Consider the following 24,864-nt stretch of genomic DNA (forward strand, 5'->3'; position numbering starts at 1 on the left):
TCATCTGAACCATCACCAACTAATATTTAAGTCATCAACATGTCTGTCTGTTTTATCACTTAAGTTATGTGGACACAACCTACAGCAGCACATTCGAAGCTGTTACAGGAAAGGCAATTCAGGATACCCAAGATCAAAAGCCTCTGAACTAAAATGCTTCTTGCCAAATGGCCATGAAAAAAAAAAAACATATTAAAGATGCATATTAATGCAAGGGTTTTCTTCACACTAAACACATTGATGACTAGTACCTGGGCCTATCACAATCTGTGACACAAGGGCAAAATCATCTCCACAGCATATTTGGCTTCACATCTAGATATGACAATACATTGGTCATCTCTTGTGCTTTTTTAAACACCTGCGTTTCTCACAATTACAGATACTCCAAACTGAAAATACAAAAACTACTTCCTCCTTTAGAAGTACAACATTTAAGTCACTTCTGGTGAAACCGCTTCGAAACTCTTGACTTGAAACTCAAAAATTGGATGCCTCGTGCCTCACAGGAATGATCAAAGAAAAAAATAAAACGCATATTAATGCAAAATGTAAATGTACAATCAAAAAAACATCAGATCATGCAATCAGTCAGACAACACCTGGATGTGGTTTGACGAAATGAAGCCATAGATTGTCCAAGTTTCTGTCCAGAAGAACCTCACTTATTACTGAGGGTATAGTCTGTTTTTTGCCTTACACGCATGGTTCAGTTGAGTATGAGTCTCATCTGTGCTCATCTACCCCACAGACAACTATATCATTACATTGTTTTTCAGTCTTTGCACCTTTGTTGACAGGTTTCCAGCATCCACTTCAACGAGTACTTTTGAAATACTTCAAAAATTTATTTCAGAGTTTTGGGGTATTTAAGGTCCAAGGCATAAGTTAGTCCAAGCAAGTAGCAGCAGGCTCTGCTGAGATCCCCAAGGTGGTTGAGTACGATGGAACCCTCACTGACGATCCCTACAGTCCCTGACAAAAGTCTTGTCGCTTGGGTACAAGTTGACCTTAAGTACCTTAACAGCTTTTGAAATAATGTTTTGGTGCCAAATGAAACTGCTGAAAAGCATTCTATCGTTCACAGCTTGGTAAAGCCCACTGAGTCAGTTTTTGCAAAGACAAAAGTCTTGTCGCCTTGTCATATGATGCACCCAATCCTAGATTACAGCATCACCTGTGATCAACAATTGATCAATCAATTAGTGGGTGTGTATAAAAAGAACCCCAGCACACCAGACCTTCACATCAACTGCAACTTGACCTCTGACAACATGCCTAAGATTCACCCTGAGACCAAAGCGTTGATTATCAAGAGGCTGAAGACCAGATCCACTGCTGAGGTGGCTGACACCTTCAATGTGTCTTAGCGTCAAGTACAAAGAATAAGAAAAAGATTTGAAGAGACTGGAGATGTTTTTGACAAGCCCAGGTCTGGCAGACCCCGCAAGACAACTGCTCGGGAGGACTGTTGGTGGCTCGAAAATCTAAGGCCAGCCCCTTTTTCACTGCAGCAGAGCTCCACCAGGCCTGGTCACCTCAAGTCCCCGTGTCAACCAGAACAGTTTGTAGAAGTCTGTCTCGAAATGGCCTCCATGGTCGAATCAGTGCCCAGAAACCAGCACTAAACAAAAAAACATGTGGCATTTGCCAAGGCCCACAGCCTGCTAAAAAGATGGACGCTTGAAAAGTGGCAGAAGGTGGATTTCTCAGATGAATCTTCGGTTGAATTACATCACAGCCGACGCAAATATTGCAGGAGACCTACTGGAGCCCGCATGGATCCGAGATTCACCCAGAAAACAGTTAAGTTTAGTGGCGGAAAAATCATGGTCTGGGGTTACATCCAGTATGGGGGTGTGCGAGAGATTTGCAGGGTGGAAGGCAATATCAATAGCCTAAAATGTCAAGAAGTATTAGCTACCTCTTACATTCCCAACCATAAAAGGGGTCAAATTTTGCAGCAGGATGGTGCTCCATCGCATACTTCCATCTCTACATCAAAGTTCCTCAAGGCGAAGAAGATCAAGGTGCTCCAGGACTGGCCAGCCCAGTCACCAGACGTGAACATCATTGAGCATGTCTGGGGTAGAATGAAAGAGGAAGCATGGAAGACGAAACCAAAGAATCTTGATGAATTCTGGGAGGCATGTAAGACTGCTTTCTTTGCTATTCCTATATCAATAAATTGTATGAATCATTGTCGAACCACATGGATGCAGTCCTTCAAGCTCATAGAAGTCATACAAGATATTAAATATGGATCTCACAGCACCACTACTTAATTCACTGATGTTATGCAACATATTTTTGTATTTGAAGTAAATTATTTGTTCAATTTTCACATTACTCTCTGTAGGCGACAAAACTTTTGTCTTGCCAAAATCTGACCTTTCTGTGTTCATTAAATGATCAATCTTTCTTCAGTGAAGCAAATTCATTTTAGTATATTAAACATAATTTGGGAGGGTTTTAGCTTTCATATGAGCCATTTCTAAAACCAATGGATTAATTAAAAGTCAGGTTATAAGCTGCTGTTTCTACAAAATGGATAAGTGACAAGACTTTTGTCAGGGACTGTACATCCCTGACTTGTCCATCTTCATTATGCACAAGGCACAGAGCCATCGTCTCTGCTGCCAGCTCTTCTTCCACATTGACGGCTGTATCATCAAGATTCTGTAGACATTGTAAAGGAAATTGGTTATAGCAGGCAGGATGTCACCAAAATAAAAAAAAATAAAAAAACTAACTTCATAAATAAGCTATACAAACATCATGTTGTAAGTTGTCTACTATTTTAACTAGCATATATGACAAATTTGAATGATGTGAACAGACACATGCAAATAACAACAATAATAATAATAATACTGACTGAAGGTATCCGTGCATATTCTCATTCATCCAGGTCATAACTGGACTTAGCGATATGTCTGTTGGTCCCATAATGTAGTAGGGGGCCATAAACTAGGTGGGGCATTATGATAGCAAACAGCATACAGGTAAGACACAGGTGATGACCAGCAGGTGTATGAGAGGGGAAGCAAATAGTTTTTTGATCGTAAGTGTGGCAGTGTTTTTAAACCAATAGAATATATTGAAATGAAACATTATCTGTGAAGATAAGTCCTCTCTGCAGATAACATCTGTTGTTAAGTGGCACTATATAAATAAAATTGATTTTAACTGAACGTCACACCAATATGGAATTACTTTAAATTTAGATATTATTTGGTGTATTATGTTTGCAAAATCCAAACTGATTTGGATATAAGCTACAAGACTAATGTTGCAGTCTTTCCAATAGACACAAAAAGTCAAAGTGCCAATTAATAGTTGTTAGAGCTGACTATGTATTCAGCGGAAACACTTTCAAATTTACAGATTACTGTAGGGAGAATACTGAAAGTCATCTATTGCACTCACCTCAAACTCTTTGATTAAGGCACCCACATCCTCGCCGAGGTGATCAATGAGACATCGGATGACAACTTCTCTGGTTTTCTCTATTGGAATTCCACTCTGTTAAGGAGAAAATGTATTTAAACAGTGACAAGATTCAGCAGTCACTCTCCTCATTGCACATTTTGGCCCTTTAACTTTTAATATTATAATAGATTTGACTACACTGAAAAAATGAAACAAAATTTAGTGAAGCAGTTGGTAAAACATTGCAATATCTATTAAAATTCATTATATCATTCAGCCCTTATCTGGAGTGATCACTGCAACCTTGAAGTCATGTTTGCTATGTGATATATTCTTTAAAAGTCTACTCAGAATATACTCACACTGAACAAAGGAAAAAAGAATGAAAGATAAAACAGTGTGGTAGGCAGATGGGTAGAGGAGCAATAATGTGGAGAGTGTATGTTGCATATGACAAAGACAGATGGTTAGAGGAGATTGAGAAACACTGTGTTGGAATAAAGGCTGCATGAGGCATATGATCTTGTGCTGAATGTAAGAGTACAGAAGAGTCAGTTATTTGAGAAGTGAATTAGATTTAGAAGAGAAAAGAGTGGTGACAAGACAGGTGAGGGAAAGAAGCATCTCAACAGAGGAGTAAACTGGGTCCGTGTATGGTCCGTGTATGTTTTGGTCATTGGATTTTCCTTTCAGAAACGGGTATTAAAAAACAGAAAACGAATGTTTTAAAATACAAAAATTAAAATTGAAATACAAGGCGTTTTTCTTTTTCATGGTCAGAAAGGGATGAGCGAAATTCAAAAAAATTTTTGATTTTCATTTTCTATTTCATATAACAAAAATTTAAATCACTAGAAAACAGAAACGGAAAAAAGACCTGTTGTTTCATATTCTGAGACCGGATGTTGTCATTTACAGGACGGTGCTGTGTAGAAGAAACAGTAGGCTAGTAGACTGCGGTCAATCCAGCCGTGAGTCCGATCTCCGTGGTCAAATCAGCCGCACTTAAATTTCGAGTGTACAAGTATTCTCAGCATTATGGTAAATGCGGAGAAACAGCGTATTTACTTCCGGTTTTCAAAATAAAGGTATTTAGAACAGTAAGCTATAATTAAAATATGTTACATTAAAGTGTTGTGCCCCTGATGAATAAAAAAAACACTTTATATCAAGTATCTTTACTGCACCAGTGTGGAGAAATGCAAAAATAAAAGTCTCATATTTATGCCTCCAGAGATTGCATATTTGACCGTATTTGAGGTTCTGTAAAAACATATTGCTCAGTGTTTCCTGGTTACTGATGGTATATTTGACTTTTACACATATGAGACTACAAACATACTTAATATCAAGCATTTTTACTGTACCAATTTGGAGAAATTCAACAATAAAAGTCCATATTTGTACCTCCAAGTGGTATTTTCATATATTTGAGCTACTGTAAAAACACATTGCTCAATAATTCCTGGCTATGGATGGTATATTTGACTTCTACACATCTAAGCCTACAAACATGCTTAATATCAAGCATTTTTACTATACCAATGTGGAGAAATTGAAGAATAAAAGTCCCATATTTATACTTCCAGATTCCATATTTTCTTATATTTTTGAGCTACTGTAAAAACATATTGCTCAATATTTCCAGGCTATGGGTGAAGCATTTTCATTATACTTCAATAATGCTGCAGTAATCTTGACAAAATTTCACACAACTGTTTAATAACATCTTGATAATATAAACACTAAACACAAAAAAATCCTACACAATTCTAATTTGTTTACTTTTCACACAAAATGCAATGCCAGTCCACATTCTTCTTATTTTGCAGCTCTGCTGTGTCCATTTGTAGGTAAAAGGGAAAAATAATTAGTTTTAACTTCAAAACACCATTGTACCTACTGTCTCTTCCTCACATATTATTTTTTATATTATTCAGTGTGACAGCTGTTGCAGGTGGTTCCACATACAGTTTACATTTTTACAGTAGCTCAAATATAAGAAAATAGGGAATCTGGAAGAATAAATATGGGACGTTTATTCTTCAATTTCTCCACATTGGTACAGTAAAAATGCTTGATATTAAGCATGTTTGTAGGCTTAGATGTGTAGAAGTCAAATATACCATCCATAGCCAGGAATTATTGAGCAAAGTGTTTTTACAGTAGCTCAAATATATGAAAATACCACTTGGAGGTACAAATATGTACGTGCTTTTTTAACATTTTGGGCTGGTTTCCTCTCACCAGGACGCTTGTTTTTGAGAGAACTGCGCATAACTTCAGGAAATCCAAGATTTCTTAACTTGGACCTATAATTCCCCATCTTGTATTTTAGGGTGTACATCCATCCAATCCATCCGTTGCGACTTCCAGGTTCTGTTAGACATGGGTGTTTTTGGACCAAGGCTTCTGCAACCTGTCCAACCTGAAGGCCTGTGGGATAGGCAGTGTAACTGTACATGTAATCTGCCAGCCTTTCCATTATTTCAGACTTGACCCGGGGGTTGTTGAGGACAGTTCCATTTTTCAAAAACTGTTCATTCGCATTCCCCAGTACTGCCTCTGTTGTAACTGAAAAGACGTGGAATTTCAATTTCACTTTTCCATAACGCCTTTTCGGGGCTTAATAAGACGGTGCCTTGTGATGACACTGATGATGTGCTATCTGACTGGTAGACTGCAGAACTAGAGGGTGACTGTGAAGACAGTGTTTTTGAAGTCAAACTGGAGATGTCACTCACACTATCTGCCACATTTTCAGTCTCCGGTGTTGCTAATAAGAGCACTATGGATGGAATAATGACCACCTTGATTGTCCCCTTATGTTTAACCTCGTTAGTAGAATGAATTGTGAAGAAATCCCCAAAGTGAATTCCTCATGGATCTGGAAAGTGTCCTTCATAGTCTTATGTAATTGCTCCACTGTGTCTGGCATCCCTGTTGACAGTGTGAGCTCACTGTGATGATCTATAAACACCTTCACAACAACAGAGTGCATCTGCATGAAAACAATTCACAACTGGAAATCAGAGTAGGATTGCTGTACAGTTGATGCTTTTAGCTTTTTCACCTACTACTGGACAATAATGTGTCTTTTTAAACTGACCATGCGTTTCCCTCCCACACAGTATGCTGCCAAGAGGTATGTATCACTAAGTTGCTGTATGTGCAGCCGAGTCACCTCGGCAGCAATGCCAATGGAATACTAGTTACTTTACTCACACATAACGCAGGTTTCAAAGCATCAGCATGTAAATGATATGACATCATCATTTGGTGCTTTGTGGTGAGACTGAGTAGAATGTTTCTGAAACTCTTTGTGTGTCTAACAATACGTTTGAAAAAATTATGCTTTGCCTCAAAGCGCATAGTCCAGACACAAACCAAAGGTCCAAGGCATTTCATCATGTCTGGATAATGTTCCGAGAAATGGAATTTAGGAGTTAACTTAACAGGAAAGACTTCCAACAGTCTGTGGCGATGTTCAGATATCAATGTATTGAGATAACTTATACTGTCCTCGGTATGATTTCTCAAGAGTTCTCAACAGGCCTGCAACTTAAAACCGGTGCTAAAAAGAACCGACGCGGTCTGACTAGCACTCACTCACAGCTCGCACCTGGCCAAAGAAAACAAAAAACAATAAGTGCCCTGTGAGCTTTTATGTAAATCCGCTATTTTCGGTGTCAGTCGACACAGCACCTTTTGAGAGGCCCGAGTGGTGCCTTGAGTACTCTAACGCGGTATGAAACCTGCAAAGCTAACTTAGTCCGTGAAGCATCTTTGATATGGTTATAAATGGGTGCTATGGCTAACTTGGCATGGCGAAAGGTTTTAGATTTTATTCCCAAACCTGCCTCCACCTTAATATGTGCAACAACATGTTGCAGTTACACACATTAAATGTTCGAGCTACACGACGTGTCAAAGAAGCCTAGGACTCACTTCAAATAGTGTAACGCCATGAGTAGTTCAGATGCTAACAAGGCAAATTAAATAACGGTAGCTCATGTCTGGCTTCTGTAACTAAAGATTAATTATACATTTGTTCAAAATAACTTACTGTAGTCAGGTTGAAATTCAATCCGCTGTGCCCGCCAAGCCTTACTTGATTTTTTTAAGTTGTTAAGTTAGGTCTCAAATAAAATTGAGTTGAATTCTATTATAATTGCACTTATTAAAAGTAATTGCTGTTCGTAGTGTATTCTCAAAAATGTTGTTGAAACATACAGTGATTATTACAAATATTTAAACCATGTAATCTGTCAGTCAAATTATAATTTATTTCAAAGAAATAAACTTAATTTACATGTGTATATTTCACACAAAGGTTCCTGTTTGAGTTCTACTAATGAATGAATTTGATGTAGTCAAATCAAATACTCATCATAATGATATTCAGCAGTTTTATCAAGCATGCATACCTATATATTACTGTCACATTTACTGGGTCCTTGAATTATTTTTTAGAGTGCAGTGTGTAATAAACAAACCAGCCCTGAAGCACTTTAGGTTCTATAGTTTCTTATAGGGCTGGGCGATATGGCTGAAAAATGTATCACGATATAAGTGTTTCGTATTAGTCAATATCGATAACTATTGATTCGTTTTTTTAACCTATTCTAAATGAGGACCAGGAGAAAAAAAGGCTGAATTTAAATACTTTTATTTTAAACGTAACCTTTAACCTTTATAAAGAGATCAACACAACTGGGAAAAACAGTCAAATAAATATTTAGTAGTATTTTATAGTATTTTGTCAATAAAAAATGAGTGTACACCTGAGGTAGAACTAACATCTTTGACATGTAACAAACAGTAATGTGTCAGTATCAAACCAGCATAAAATTATAAAAATAACACAACAACATGGTTTCACTGCAAGGAAAACTGTTTCACCTGAGCATGTCCTTCGCTAAATGATACACCACTGCATCCGTTATTTCTTTATATCACTTTGATGTTCTGTCGTATGGCACTGCTGCCGTGTACCTCTCGATGGTGGTCTGTTGCCGCTTGTGTGTTGTTCCACTTGTACCGGCAGATGTCGATGGCTGTGGCTCTTTGAGGCTGCTGTACTCCAGCAGATGAGAGCGGCTGAGGTGATAAAATAAATGTGTCGTATTGCCAGACTTGGCAGGGACGACGACCTTGCAAAGTTTGCAGACAACATCGGTCTGACTATTGTCTGACTTAAAATAACCAAAATATTGCCAAACTGGTGACGTGACCTTTCCTTTTTTATCTACAATTTCCTCTCGCGCTGTCGCACTCATATTCTCCTTTTCACTCCACGCCGTTCTTTTTTTGTTGTTGTTGTTGTTGTTGATGCCACCAACCTGGCCTAGCTGGGCCGTGATAAGTCGAGAGGCTAAAGCCCTTCCTCTGCCTACATCCCCCAGAATGACTTGCGGCTCTGGGGATTCTTCCTATTTTTCTCTAACAGAGTTCAAGTGAAATTATCGAACATTCTATCAAACGTATTTTCTATTGATATTGATCACGTGTCTATCGCGATAGATATCGTTATTGTTTTATCGCCCAGCCCTAGTTTCTTACAGTCTCTTTTAAAGCTGTAATGTCAGTGTTAAAATGTATAGTGTTTTTAATGTTTTAAGGTGCTTCATGTTGATTTTGTGATGGGTTTCTGTGAAGCAACAGATTGTAGCACTGTGCCCAAAACACATTTCCCCTATATCAGTGAAATACTGCGAAGGTATGTGTCCTTTCTGACAGCATTATCAAACTGCACTTAATTATCTGCAACTCACAACTCTAATTTAGTACAGTTGTGAGATGTTGTAGCTGGTAAAGGTGGAATTACATCTTTAATTTAAACTGCTTAATACTGCTAATATGGGGATTGTTATGAGATAGTACAGGTAAGGAAACAAGGAAAATCAACAAGGCAGTTCAAAGTTACATGAGACATTAAGGTGTAAACACAAGATATAAAAGAAACACAGAAAGCAGTGACAAACACTACAGTCTGTATAATTAGCATCATCATTGAATAGAGTGTAGATGGGTTGCCAGTTTCACTGCATTCCAGAGAAAAACAAGAAGTACATGTGAAGACAGGGACATCATAATAATGTGAGTAAGGACATGCCAATGTGAGACAGTTACCTCCCTGTCAGAACAATGTATGAAACAATGACATGATCAATGCTTTTTGCATCAAGGAAATTCTTAACTTGATTCATTTCTGTCATGAGTTCACTGATGCATCAAATAAAACAACAAACACACTTTAATAAAAAACTAACTGATATGTATTCCTGCTACTATGTATAAATTACAAATTTTTCCTAAGGAGTTCATTTTTCTACAGTGAAAATGCACATTGGTTAGTACCACATACACTTGTTTAACATTTTATACTTTTGATCATGAAATTAATTGGTTTTGGTTTATTGAGAAGATTCTAATATATTTATAACATTCTCAGACCTTGTGAGGGATATTAAAATTAAGTCTGTTTCCATTGTTGACAGTCCACTGACTTTTATCAAGATGTAGACAGTAACAATATCTAAATAACATAATAATAATAATAATAATAATAATAATAACAATAATAATAATAATAATACACTTTATTATATAGCATGTTTCTAAACAATGTTACAAAGTGCTGTACAAAGAAAATTAAACAATTAAAAGTCAAGCAAGGCAGATAAAATGTCAATGTATAAATCTACATGGACTTTATCCCAATGTGATGCATCCTGCACCTCAATTGCTCAGCTCCAGAAGGAGAAGTCCTCTCCGCTTTGTGTTATAAAGGATTACCACAACTATTTATAGCAACCAAAAACACATTATCAATATCATTTCTAGAAGAAGAGTGAATTTGTATACAGTGAAAATGCACATTGGTCAGAACCATATTCACTTTCCAAAATCTGATTATTTCTAATTATTTTGCAGATGACATTTACTGAAATCATACTTGTTGAAATATAGAAATTAGCTATTTATAGTTCACACAACTGAAATTAAAATGGGTGTGGGAAGGTGTGTTGACGTGATGATTTTCCAAGTGACAAAAGATTTAGTGAATGTCTAAATGTTCACACAGTAAAAATGGGAACACACCCAATCCCTGAGGCTTTTACGCAGGCATCTGTCATAAATGTGTTCAACACCTGTGCAGTATATAAAGAGCATCGGCACTGAGTGTAGTATCACCACCCAGGAAAACTAATCTACACTATTTACCTGTTCATCATGATGAAGCTGATCCTTTCTCTGACTCTGATCTGGGCGCTCTCCAGCACAGGTAACCCCATTTATTCTTACTTTACAGAGTCTGCTGTTACTAGAGAGCACTATTTAAAACTTTTAAGAAGTTTTATCATTTTACCATAACTGATTTTAGAAAGGAATTTAAATCTGACACTAAGTATCACGAGATGATATATTTTAATTACACAAAACAAAGTTCATATCTTTGAAAATAAATGGTAGGTTAGACTTAAATTCATGTTACAGCAGTACAAGAAGCAGTCTGAAGAGGTAGAAAGCAGATGAAGATAATTTAGAAGAGTAATGTAGTGCAGATCAGACACCATTTTTACAACCTTTGTGATCCTTTTGTATTGAAATAATAAGAGTTTTCAGATTTTACAAACCACCAAAACACCTCAGACATTTAATATGACTTTTGAGCTGTGATCGTCATTTACTGATTATTTTTCTCCCTTTATAGCTGGAGCACTTGTGTGTCAAACTTGCACAAATCCGCAGTGTTCAAGCACGGGACCACAAACATGTTCCTCAGAGACAATGTGTATAACAGCTTCCATTCAAGGTAGGTATTTCTTTATGTCATTTATTAACTTTCAGAGAAATACATGCACTCTAAAGTTATGTGTTCTTGCCATCAACATTAAAAAATTGCACTTAAATTTTGTAGCTACTTCAGGTGGAACCCCAGGCCAGCAAATCTACAAGGCTTGTGCATCGTCCTCCCTGTGTCCAGCCGCAAGCTCTCAGACATTTTCAGCCAACTTGGGAGCTGCGAGTGCACTTGCATCTGCGACATGCTGCAACACAGATAACTGCAACTCACCTACTCTAGCATGTAAGTATATGGATAAGTCAATATAAAAGAATAAAGATATATTACTATGGATAAGTAATATAACTTTAAATGTTTTTTACTTCTCAAATTAATGATGTTGTTCTTTCATGTTTCAGTCCCTACTACTCCAGCAGATAACAGTCTACAGTGTTTCTCTTGTGACCCCGCCACCTCTCAATGCACCAACCTATTACAATGTAAGGGATCGGAGGACCGCTGCTTTCAAGCAACTGGTGAGTCTTTACTTTTTATTTTAAAGTTTGACTTCATATATGTTTTACTTCAAAGTATTTCAAATACAGTACTATACGTGAGATTTGGAAAATTAACGAGTAGACTTTACTTTTACTTTTTTCTCAAAAAAGTACTTCTTTCATGGAAGATTTGCATTTGTAAGAGTATTTCTACATTGTGGTATTGCTTACGAACAACAGCAATTTAGTTCTTTAAGTAAAATAGTGATTCGTCTCACAGTGACAGCTGAGTCCACAACATCTCCGGCCTTTGGCTGTGCATCTGCAAGCATGTGTGCAGCTGCTACCAGCCTGGGTAGCCTACCTTTCATGGAAAATGTTGGTAACATCAGCAGCGGACCTGCTTGTTGTGGGACCCGTTTCTGTAATACTGTCACAGCCCCAACGCCAACAACTGCTGCCCCAACAAAAACAACTGCAGCACCAACAGTGACTGCTGCCCCAACAACAACTGCCACCCCAACAACAACTGCTGTCCCAACAACTGCTGCCCCAACAACGACTGCTGCCCCAACAACAACCGCCACACCGACAACAACTGCTGCCCCAACAACAACAACTGCAGCCCCAACTACAATGACTGCTGCCCAAACAACAACTGCTGCCCCAACAACAACAACTCCAGCCCCAACGACGACTGTAGCCCCGACGTCAACAACTGCAGCCCAAACGACTGCTGCCACAATAACAACTGCTGCCCCAACAACAACTGCAGCCCCAACGACTGCTGCCACAATAACGACTGCTGCCCCGACTACAACCACTGCTACCGCATCCACAACAACTGCTGCCCCAACAACTGCTGCCCCAACAACAACCGCCACACCGACAACAACTGCTGCCCCAACAAAAACAACTGCATCCCCAACTACAACGACTGCTGCCCAAACAACAACTGCTGTCCCAACAACTGCTGCCCCAATAACGACTGCTGCCCCAAAAACAACCGCCACACCGACAACAACTGCTGCCCCAACAACAACAACTGCAGCCCCAACAACTGCTGCCCCAAAAACAACCGCCACACCGACAACGACTGCTGCCCCAACAACAACAACTGCAGCCCCAACTACAACGACTGCTGCCCAAACAACAACTGCTGCCCCAACAAAAACAACTCCGGCCCCAACGACGACTGCAGCCCTGACGACAACAACTGCAGCCCCAATGACTGCTGCCACAACAACAACTGCTGCCCCAACAACTGCTGCCCCAACAACAACCGCCACACCGACAACAACTGCTGCCCCAACAACAACAACTGCAGCCCCAACTACAACAACTGCTGCCCAAACAACAACTGCTGTCCCAACAACTGCTGCCCCAATAACGACTGCTGCCCCAAAAACAACCGCCACACCGACAACGACTGCTGCCCCAACAACAACAACTGTAGCCCTAACTACAACGACTGCTGCCCAAACAACAACTGCTGCCCCAACAAAAACAACTCCGGCCCCAACGATGACTGCAGCCCCGACGACAACAACTGCAGCCTCAACGACTGCTGCCCCAACAACAACTGCTGCCCCAACAACAACTGCAGCCCCAACGACTTCTGCCCCAACAACTGCTGCCCCAACAACGACTGCTGCCCCAACAACAACCGCCACACCGACAACAACTGCTGCCCCAACAACAACAACTGCAGCTCCAACTACAACGACTGCTGCCCAAACAACAACTGCTGCCCCAACAACAACAACTCCAGCCCCAACGACGACTGCAGCCCCGACGACAACAACTGCAGCCCTAACGACTGCTGCCCCAACAACAACTGCTGCCCCAACAACTGCAGCCCCAACGACTGCTGCCACAATAACAACTGCTGCCCCGACTACAACACCTGCTGCCGCATCCACAACAACTGCTGCCCCAACAACTGCTGCCCCAACAACAACCGCCACACCGACAACAACTGCTGCCCCAACAACAACAACTGCAGCCCCAACTACAACGACTGCTGCCCAAACAACAACTGCTGTCCCAACAACTGCTGCCCCAATAACGACTGCTGCCCCAAAAACAACCGCCACACCGACAACATCTGCTGCCCCAACAACAACAACTGCAGCCCCAACAACTGCTGCCCCAACTACAACTGCTCCCCCAACAACAACCACTGCTGCTGCAACGATGACTGCAGCCCCGACGACAACAACTGCAGCCCCAACGACTGCTGCCCCAACAACAACTGCTGCCCCAACAACAACTGCAGCCCCAACGACTTCTGCCCCAACAACTGCTGCCCCAACAACGACTGCTGCCCCAACAACAACCGCCACACCGACAACAACTGCTGCCCCAACAACAACAACTGCAGCTCCAACTACAACGACTGCTGCCCAAACAACAACTGCTGTCCCAACAACAACAACTCCAGCCCCAACGACGACTGCTGCCCAAACAACAACTGCTGCCCCAACAACAACAACTCCAGCCCCAACGACGACTGCAGCCCCGACGACAACAACTGCAGCCCTAACGACTGCTGCCCCAACAACAACTGCTGCCCCAACAACTGCAGCCCCAACGACTGCTGCCACAATAACGACTGCTGCCCCGACTACAACAACTGCTGCCGCATCCACAACAACTGCTGCCCCAACAACAACCGCCACACCGACAACAACTGCTGCCCCAACAACAACAACTGCAGCCCCAACTACAACGACTGCTGCCCAAACAACAACTGCTGTCCCAACAACTGCTGCCCCAAATAACGACTGCTGCCCCAAAAACAACCGCCACACCGACAACAACTGCTGCCCCAACAACAACAACTGCAGCCCCAACAACTGCTGCCCCAACTACAACTGCTCCCCCAACAACAACCACTGCTGCTGCAACGATGACTGCAGCCCCGACGACAACAACTGCAGCCCCAACAACTGCTGCCCCAACAACAACTGCAGCCCCAACGACTTCTGCCCCAACAACTGCTGCCCCAACAACGACTGCTGCCCCAACAACAACCGCCACACCGACAACAACTGCTGCCCCAACAACAACAACTGCAGCTCCAACTACAACGACTGCTGCCCAAACAACAACTGCTGCCCCAACAACAACAACTCCAGCCCCAACGACGACTGCAGCCCCGACGACAACAACTGCAGCCCTAACGACTGCTGCCCCAACAACAACTGCTGCCCCAACAACTGCAGCCCCAACGACTGCTGCCACAATAACGACTGCTGCCCCGACTACAACAACTGCTGCCGCATCCACAACAACTGCTGCCCCAACAACTGCTGCCCCAACAACAACCGCCACACCGACAACAACTGCTGCCCCAACAACAACAACTGCAGCCCCAACTACAACGACTGCTGCCCAAACAACAACTGCTGTCCCAATAACTGCTGCCCCAATAACGACTGCTGCCCCAAAAACAACCGCCACACCGACAACAACTGCTGCCCCAACAACAACAACTGCTGCCCCAACAACTGCTGTCCCAACAACAACTGCTGCCCCAACAACTGCTGCCCCAACTACAACAACTGCTGCCGCATCCACAACAACTGCTGCCCCAACAACAACTGCTGCCCAAACAACAACAATTGCTTCCCCAACTACAACAACTGCTACCCCAACAACTGCTGCCGCAATAACGACTGCTGCCCCGACTGCTGCCTCAACAACTTCTGCCCCAACTACAACAACTGCTGCCGCATCCACAACAACTGCTGCCCCAACAACAACTGCTGCCCCTACAACAACTGCTGCCGCAATAACAACTGCTGCCCCAACTAAAACAACTGCAGCACCAACAGTGACTGCTGCTCCAACAACAACAACTGCCACCCCAACAACAACTGCCACACCGACAACGACAACTGCTGCCCTAGCAACAACTGCTGCAGCACCAACAACTGCTGCCCCAACTACAACTGCTCCCCCAACAACAACCACTGCTGCTGCAACAACTGCTGCACCAACAACGACTGTTGCAGCAACGACTTCTGCCGCATCCACAACAACTGCTGCCCCAACAACAACTGCTGCCCCAACAACAACTGCTGCCGCAATAACAACTGCTGCCCCAACTAAAACAACTGCAGCACCAACAGTGACTGCTGCCCCAACAACAACAACTGCCACCCCAACAACAACCGCCACACCGACACCAACAACTGCTGCCCTAGCAACAACTGCTGCCCCAACAACTGCAGTCCCAACAACGACTGCTGCCCCAACTACAACTGCTGCCCCAACAACAACTGCAGCACAAACAACAACTGCTAACCCAACAACGACTTCTGCCCCAACAACAACCGCCACACCGACAACAACTGCTGCCCCAACAACAACTGCTCGCCCAACAACAACCATTGCTGCTGCAACAACTTCTTCACCAACAACAACTGCTGCCCCAACAACTGTTGCAGCAACTACAACTGCTGCCCCAACAACTGCTGTCCCAACAACAACTGCTGTCCCAACAACAACAACTGTGGCCCCAACGATGACTGCAACCCCAACAACAACCACCACACCGACAACAACAACTGCTGCCCCAGCAACATCTGCTGCCCCAACAACAACTGCAGTCCCAACAACGAGTGCTGCCCCAACAACAACTGCAGCACAAACAACAACTGCTAACCCAACAACGACTTCTGCCCCAACAACAACCGCCACACCGACAACAACTGCTGCCCCAACTACAACAACTGCAGCACCAACAGTGACTGCTGCCCCAACAACGACTTCTGCCCCAACAACAACCGCCACACCGACAACAACTGCTGCCCCAACTACAACAACTGCTGCCCCAACAACAACCGCCACATCGACAACAACAACTGCTGCCCCAACAACGACTGCTGCCCCAACTACAACTGCTCCCCCAACAACAACCACTGCTGCTGCAACAACTGCTTCACCAACAACAACTGCTGCCCCAACAACAACTGTTGCAGCAACTACAACTGCTGCCCCAACAACTGCTGTCCCAACAACAACTGCTGCCCAAACGACTGCTGCCCCAACAACAACTGCTGTCCCAACAACAACAACTGTGGCCCCAACGACGACTGCAACCCCAACAACAACCACCACACCGACAACAACAACTGCTGCCCCAGCAACATCTGCTGCCCCAACAACAACTGCAGTCCCAACAACAACTGCAGTCCCAACAACGACTGCTGCCCCAACTACAACTGCAACAACTGCTGCACCAATGACTGCTGCCCCAACAACAACTGTTGCAGCAACTACAGCAACTGCTGCCCCAACAACTGCTGTCCCAACAACATCTGCTGCCCAAACGACTGCTGCCCCAACAACTGCAGTCCCAACAATAACTGCTGCCCCAACAACTGTTGCCGCAATAACGACTGCTGCCCCGACTGCTGCCTCAACAACGACTTCTGCCCCAACTACAACAACTGCTGCCGCATCCACAACAACTGCTGCCCAAACAACAACGATTGCTTCCCCAATTACAACAACTGCTGCCCCAACAACTGCTGCCGCAATAACGACTGCTGACCCAACTGCTGCCTCAACAATGACTTCTGCCCCAACTACAACAACTGCTGCCGCATCCACAACAACTGCTGCCCCAACAACTACTTCCCCAACAACAACTGCTGCCCCAACAACGACTGCTGCCCCAACTACAACTGCTCCCCCAACAACAACCACTGCTGCTGCAACAACTGCTTCACCAACAACAACTGCTGCCCCAACAACAACTGTTGCAGCAACTACAACTGCTGCCCCAACAACTGCTGTCCCAACAACAACTGCTGCCCAAACGACTGCTGCCCCAACAACAACTGCTGTCCCAACAACAACAACTGTGGCCCCAACGACGACTGCAACCCCAACAACAACCACCACACCGACAACAACAACTGCTGCCCCAGCAACATCTGCTGCCCCAACAACAACTGCAGTCCCAACAACAACTGCAGTCCCAACAACGACTGCTGCCCCAACTACAACTGCAACAACTGCTGCACCAACGACTGCTGCCCCAACAACAACTGTTGCAGCAACTGCTGCCCCAACAACTGCTGTCCCAACAACATCTGCTGCCCAAACGACTGCTGCCCCAACAACTGCAGTCCCAACAATAACTGCTGCCCCAACAACTGTTGCCGCAATAACGACTGCTGCCCCGACTGCTGCCTCAACAACGACTTCTGCCCCAACTACAACAACTGCTGCCGCATCCACAACAACTGCTGCCCAAACAACAACGATTGCTTCCCCAATTACAACAACTGCTGCCCCAACAACTGCTGCCGCAATAACGACTGCTGACCCAACTGCTGCCTCAACAATGACTTCTGCCCCAACTACAACAACTGCTGCCGTATCCACAACAACTGCTGCCCCAACAACTACTTCCCCAACAACAACTGCTGCCCAAACAACGAATGCTGCCCCAACAACTGCTGTCTTAACAACTCCTGCCCCACCAACAACTGCTGCCCCAACAACAACTGCTGCCCCACCAACGGCCGCTGCCCCAACAACAGTTGCCACTACAACCTCTATCCCAGCAACGCAAGCATCAGCCACAACTACAACAACTACCAGTGATGCCTGCTCTATCAGACTGGGTATGATCCATCTGCTGCTTGGACTCCTTATCTTAACCGTGTGGTAAGAGAAAGCAAAGAGGAAGCACCCTTGAAGCCAGCCTAAGGACTCTGAAATGACCTGGATTTTGGTTTACTACCCATTTTCATGGCTTTAGTTGGCAGTTACAGCAACCAGAAAAACCTAATGTAGGAAAAAAGGGAATGGAGTCTGGGTGACACTGAGGTGCAACAGTTGGCAGTAATGTTTTTTGTCCACTATCATCTGGAAAACAATTTATTGTCACCTTGTACATTCATACTAAAGTTAATCCACAATCTGCCATCTGGTGAATTACAATGATTTTTCAGAGCTCTACAGTTACCTGAAAATAAAATATTTCTCAAGCCTATCAGGATTGATTGATTGCAATGGTGTAAGACATTGTATAAAAGTATAAATGTTCTATGATTTAAGTATTTATGTAATTATAATGTTTTTGCGTATTGGGCATCCACAATGAGTTATTCTTAATATTATTATATTTATTATTTTTTTCTTATTTTCTTTTCTTTATTACATGAATCTATGTTCCAGCAATTATATTTAATTTAATGACATCTGCTGTATTGTATTTATTATAACCTGTCTAATAAAGCTTTTCTGATGTATGAGACAACAAGTTTGTGACACTGATCTCTGGTGTTTTTCATCTAAACGACAAAGCCAACAACCGACGACATGTGTAAAGCCACTTTTATACCAAGCTTACAATTGACAATTGGTTAAATGCAGCAACATAACACAACAGCCTTGGCCCATTACATATTTAGCCCCAGTGGCCTGCTTCCTCCTTTTAATACACTGTCCCACATTGACTCAACATGTAAAGACATGCATCTGTTGTGGTTATTCGGGTGATCAGTAATTAAGTATTTATAATGCATTTGACGAAGTCTGCATAATCTTAAATCTCAGCTTTGTTTTCTTTATACACTGGTCTGTAGACTAAGATAGAAAGGCACCTACACTGACAGAGGATCACTGTCTTATTGTATTTCATAATAAAAGACTGATCATGACTTTACTTGAATCATATTTCAAGTAAAGTGAAGGGAACTCGTCTCTTACAACTGCTAGCCTTGTCTGTTACAACATAAAACTTTAGAATGCATACATATTTATAATTCATGTACAAAAGCTCTAGTCCCAGTATTAAAACTGCAAAACACAGGATTAGAATCTACAACTCTCAAACGTATTGACTGCTTATAGTACAGCTGGGAGTTATACCTTCTGTGATGCTGCTGAAGGTTTATTTGCATCAGTATAATATAGTATATAAACAAAAACAAACCAAAAGTTATTCTCGAGAAACATTAGAGATAACACTATTTCCAATTGGGAAGGCTTTTACCTCAACAGCTATCAGAAAGGGAATGTGTGTAAAACAATACAGAATGAGTACTTTTTAATAAGGCCAAAAAAAAGATTAAATATTAAATTCTTAATATATATATAAATATTAAATAAAACAGTGTAAAATAAACTCAAAAGAAAGGTATCACTCTCATCACAGTAAACGTTTATTCCACAAATCAGAATTAACAACAAACCAAACACGTAATCCACATGACTAACAAATAGGGAAACAGGAGCTCTTTGGCTTACAGCTGCAGACCTAAGATATCATACATCTGATATATAAAACTTGACATTACAAACATAGTGGTGTTTCATCAGTGCTCTCAGAAAGCAAGTTCAGTAAAAAAAAATGTGCTTTCGCTGTGTGTCTTGAATTGAATGGTTTATTCTAACAAAGTCTGATTGTACGAGCAAAATGAATGTGTTCAGTTCATCCCTTTGGATCATGTACCAATACATTTAAACCCCATACTGCAGAACACTAAAGGGTTCCTTTAACAGGAGGTTAAAGCTCTTCTTTCTTCTTCAAGATTATCTGTCGCACCATTTCAGCAATTTTGGGTCGTATTTCTTTGACAGAAACTTTTGGTCCCCACGCATCTACCACTTTTCCATTTACATCAATTAGATACTTCCAGAAATTCCAGTCAGGCTCATGTCCGGAAGACTCTGCAGAGAGTGAGAGAAGAAAGTTAAAGCCTTCACAATTTAAAAACATTCTTTCAAACAACAGTGTTTCCCATTTGAGCTCCCACCCAGAAACACTTTCACCTTTTCTTTCTTCCCTTCTAGCAAAATAGTTTCTATTCATTCTTTTTTTTTAAGGGTTGTACGAAACAGCGATGATCTTCACCTCCACAGACATAACTATTTTACCAATCTCTACCCAGCTTCCAGGCATATTTTACCCTTGTTTCCTTTTTTGGTCAATCCCAGCAGCTCTATAGCTCACTCTGTTGGTCGGTCGGTCACAAAGGTTTCCCCACCTTGTGGCCGCCACAGTTTACTCCCTAGGCTGAAATTGATGTTTGTGTTCATGCCAACATACCTACCAGCCTACCTTTTTCACAGCAGCCATTTTGATATGAAATAGTAGGGCAAACACCGGTGCTGTTAATAATACTAATGAAGGTTTCATTCCATTCAGGTCAAACAGAGTCAGGAGCTGCGATCGTGCATGTTGGCTCACAGGACAGGCTCTGTTACACTACATGGAATGAAACCTTAATTAGTGTCATTGGTAATACCTGTGTTTACCCTACTACTTCATGTCAAACTGGCTGCAGTGAAAAAGGTCTATTGGGTAAAAGGGGGCGTGACAATGGGTGTGAATGCACATGGTTGCAGGTATTGCACTTGTTTAATTTATTCTGTCCTTGGAAGTCTCACTTTTTGGCAATGACTTCCCTCCCAACAAAGCAGACCAGCACAAATAAGATCTTCCCCTGTCATTAGCACTGTAATACCTCTGTGGATGATTTCAGTTTATATATATATATACTGTATGTATTCTCCATATTTTGTTATTTGTGTCATTTTATACTTTCTGAATATCTAACATTTTCCTCATAATGATGTCATCCACCAGGTTTCATTGTGTTAATTAGAAACTTGGTCGTCTTTCAAGCTAATTTGTTTAATGAAGAATCATTTGACCCAGGAACAAGCTCACACAAGTGCACCAACAACATAACGCCTCACTCACCAACAAGGTGCTTGTACACATTGTTGGCCCCGGTTCCGATGACGGCGATTTTACTGAACAGAGGGAAGGAGACGCCGTAGACTCTGCGCACAAAGCTGTCGATCTCCTTGTCGCTGCCGGGCTCCTGCTGCCCAAACTGATTGCAGGGGAAGGCCAGCACATTAAAGTGATACGGCCCAAAGTCCCTCTGGAGCTGCTGCAGGTCTTTGTAGTGTTCCTCAGTGAAGCCACAGTCACTGGCTACATTCACCACCAGGGATACCTAAAGCCACAGATGTGAAAACCCTGCAGTAACAGTATCCGACAGTCACAAAACAACGATCAGCAGCAACAGGGAAACCGTAAACAGCGGTTTAAATCCCCGAATGAGAAAAAGAAATACACAACATGCTCTGTGCACACCAACTGTTAGTTGTTTTAGCTTGTGTTTATTAGATATGACTCAAGAAGAAGAAGACAGGTTATATTTCTAATGCAAGGGGTGATGTTGTTCATTACCGCTGGCTGTGGTTTGTGTTGTTAGGAGTGAGCTTTGTTGTGCATGTCACCACACCCATACAGTGATGTCACAGTGCGCCGACACACCCTGGTGTACGTCAATGCAGCAACGTGTGACGTTCAACACGGGCGTGGGGATTAACTAAGGACATTTACTCAAAGGACCAGTGTGTAGGATTTAGTGGCATCTAGCGGTGAAGTTGCAGATTACAAATCACCCTCCCGTTCCAAGTGTGTAGGAGAAACTACGGTGGCTGTGAAACTTAATCTGCAGCCAGAGAATAATTCATATGACTGAAAAAAAAACCTGAAACAATTAATTATCTAATTTTCTGCTGTTTTACTGGCTGAGATATTTCAGTGGATCACGTGTAACCAACCTCTTTTTAAGAAATCATTTTCAAGGAGTTTTCCTGACAATACAGGACTGCACTTGCCCATATAGTTTACCAGAAGGCCTGGTACTGACAAATTTTCCCCAGTTTTATTTCTCCTTTTTGTAATGAAGTGATGCAGGTTCATTACAGGTAGGTGGTCAGCTGACCACTGTTCACACCGCAGCAGCATCTCTGGTGATTGGACTACTACAGTTTTCCTCTAACCCAGGTTTACAAAGGCAATCTGAGTGAGGGGCTGTAATACATTTAATGTGTCTGATCAGATCAGTGCTTTGGTTGTTTACCTTTTCATCTTAAGTGTTAGTGCAGGGATAGACCTGTGCAGGTGGACAGCATAGAAACAGCTGAGGATGTTAGTGCAGGTTAATACATGTCACAGCTTCGTGCCAGTAAGGAGGAGTCTCAGCACAGGACGGGAGAGCAGCTCATCACTGCAAAAGTAAGCACATGCATCCTTTGATTTAATGATTCCATTTAGTTGGACAACAGACTGACAGTTTGATGATCCAATGATCTAGTGCTGACATCTAGTGTCACGATAAAGCCACTCCATGAGTGAGATGTATCTGACCACCTCATGGAGTTAGAGACCCTAAAAGGAAACCAAATCCTTTAGAACAGTACACTATATATAAAATGTTTAGTACTGTGAGTAACTCGATGTGGTAATTGTGAGGCTTTGGAAGCATCTGTGAAAGAGACCCTAACTGGGGACATTAGGGAGGATTCATATTTTCTAATATTATTATTAATATTGTCAATCTTTTAAAGAAATTGTTTTCCAGGGACTTTTTTTTTTATGAGTTTATCTTGACAGTACAGGACAGCACTTGCTCACAAACTGTGCTAAGCCATTGGTGGTCATCGTTTAAGTAACACTCTGTGTTAGCTTGCGTTCGTGGCGGGGTTGGCTGTTCTCACCACAGCCGATTTCTCCTCTTTCTGAATAAACTACTGTCTCTAAGTGTAACATTAATCTGGCCACAGCACAGGCTAAAATACAATTAAACTTTTCCATCACAACATAGATTATTTCCTGGATATTTGGTCATCTTAATCAATTTCCAGGTGTTTCCATGACCTAAAAAACTAAAATTCCAGGTTTTCCAGAACAGATAGGACCGCTGTTTGAAAGGTGTTTACAGGAGCATCCTTTGAGGCTCTGCTTAAAAGCTAAAACACTAATTAAGGGAAATTACAAAAGCTCAGCTCTATTTTATTTATTTATTTATTTATTTTTTACAAATGCACAATTCGAACAAGAATATAAAATTAAAACTTAAGAGTTAAATAATAAAGTTCCCTTCTACAGCCATGTGAATACTGTGCTGCCTGCAAATAAATAAAAAAAAAATGTCTTTCCTGTCATGAGCAAAACTTGCAATAAAGAAAAACCATGATAAGTAAAAACCAAATCGTGCATATTCTCCTTTAATAAGTCAAATCTGCAGCAGCTACAGGTAGCGGACTGTTCCAGCCTATTGGAGGCGGACTAATCCGGTCTACTGATCCCTACCTTGTTTGAATAAAACTCTATGGAGCTGCTGCAGGCCTCTTGCCACGTAGACCAGCGGGGCTACATGATGGGACACCCCCCCCCTCTCCCGAGCAGGCTACACTCACTCTGATCCGCAGTCAGGCAGCAGTACTATGTTATTACATCTACACACACAATGTTAAATGAGACAGGTAAGAAATAAACATGCAGCATTCACTGACCCCGCAGTAGAGAGAGAGAGAGAGGCTGGCTGAAGGAAAAAAAGGACCTCTAACGTTAACACTTACCGACCCCCGGTATTTTTCCAGGGACACTAACTTCCCCCTGCTGTTCACCACTTTAAAGGTGTATAAATCTTTCTGTTTGCTCTCAGTGAGGCTGAATAAAGTCAGTAACACGGCGAGCGCTCCGGGAAGCATCTTTTCAGTCAGACTGCCAACGCAACAGCAGCGGAACTCCTTCCACCTCCTGCTGGTCTCCTCCTGCTGGTCTCCTCCGTCCCCACCACAGACTTACAGCCCGGACGGACGGGCAACACATCCGGGACCGGCCGTCACTTACAAAATAAAGGCCTTGTTGAACAATGTGTACAATGTCAAAATATATTATTTTGTCCTAAATTACGTCAAAATAAGTAGTTTAGTCCAAAATATTCTATCATAAATATATTATCCTAAAATAAAAAAATATATATATATATAAATTAAAATGATGACTTAAGTGTGAAAAAAGTTAAAAGTATGATTAAATAAATACAATATGTGACATATCAAGTCAAAAATCTTGAGCTCGGAAGGCAAAATGTGTAATTGTGAATCTCTGTCTCAAGTTTTGTAAATATCCCTAATTTTGTATGCACTATAAATTTATTTTTTTTCTTCAATTTTGTTTTATTGTTGAAATACTTATAAAACACAACTTAATGGTTTCTTTTTTATTCACATATTTATTTATTTGTTTCTGTATTCCTTTTTCATTTGTCCTTGTTATTAAGCATCCTCACACATTTGTGTTTTGTT

The 24,864-nt window shown here is 42.1% G+C and overlaps 1 protein-coding gene and 1 long non-coding RNA gene across 3 annotated transcripts; both read right to left on the reverse strand.

Moving 5' to 3' along the window:
* Positions 1–2,315: 2,315 nt before the first annotated feature.
* On the reverse strand, positions 2,316–4,887 carry LOC127349834 (uncharacterized). 2 transcript variants are annotated; one of them, XR_007880424.1, is made up of 3 exons: positions 4,310–4,887; positions 3,430–3,525; positions 2,316–2,679 (listed from the first exon to the last, which is right to left on the reverse strand). It is a non-coding gene; the product is annotated as an uncharacterized LOC127349834 (long non-coding RNA). The 2 variants fall into 2 exon arrangements; XR_007880423.1 differs by lacking the exon at positions 4,310–4,887 and having other exon boundaries at positions 3,430–4,300.
* A 14,998-nt stretch (positions 4,888–19,885) lies between these two features.
* gpx7 (glutathione peroxidase 7) lies at positions 19,886–24,360 on the reverse strand. The gene is made up of 3 exons (XM_051377487.1): positions 24,133–24,360; positions 21,452–21,713; positions 19,886–20,415 (listed from the first exon to the last, which is right to left on the reverse strand). Exons 1-3 carry the CDS (start codon positions 24,262–24,264, stop codon positions 20,252–20,254), a joined length of 558 nt encoding a protein of 185 aa, XP_051233447.1. The 5' UTR covers positions 24,265–24,360; the 3' UTR covers positions 19,886–20,251.
* Positions 24,361–24,864: the final 504 nt, after the last annotated feature.

The sequence above is a fragment of the Dicentrarchus labrax genome, unplaced genomic scaffold (genome assembly GCF_905237075.1).
Source record: "Dicentrarchus labrax unplaced genomic scaffold, dlabrax2021, whole genome shotgun sequence".
Classification (NCBI taxonomy): Eukaryota; Metazoa; Chordata; class Actinopteri; family Moronidae; genus Dicentrarchus; species Dicentrarchus labrax.

Excerpts from the sequence above, each read along its gene's own strand:
- gpx7 (XM_051377487.1), bottom strand. The coding sequence starts at position 24,264 with ATGCTTCCCGGAGCGCTCGCCGTGTTACTGACTTTATTCAGCCTCACT. Across the intron at positions 21,714-24,132 it reads TGGAAAAATACCGGGGGTCG|GTATCCCTGGTGGTGAATGT; the intron begins GTAAGTGTTAAC and ends CTGTGGCTTTAG. Across the intron at positions 20,416-21,451 it reads TGTGTACAAGCACCTTGTTG|AGTCTTCCGGACATGAGCCT; the intron begins GTGAGTGAGGCG and ends CACTCTCTGCAG.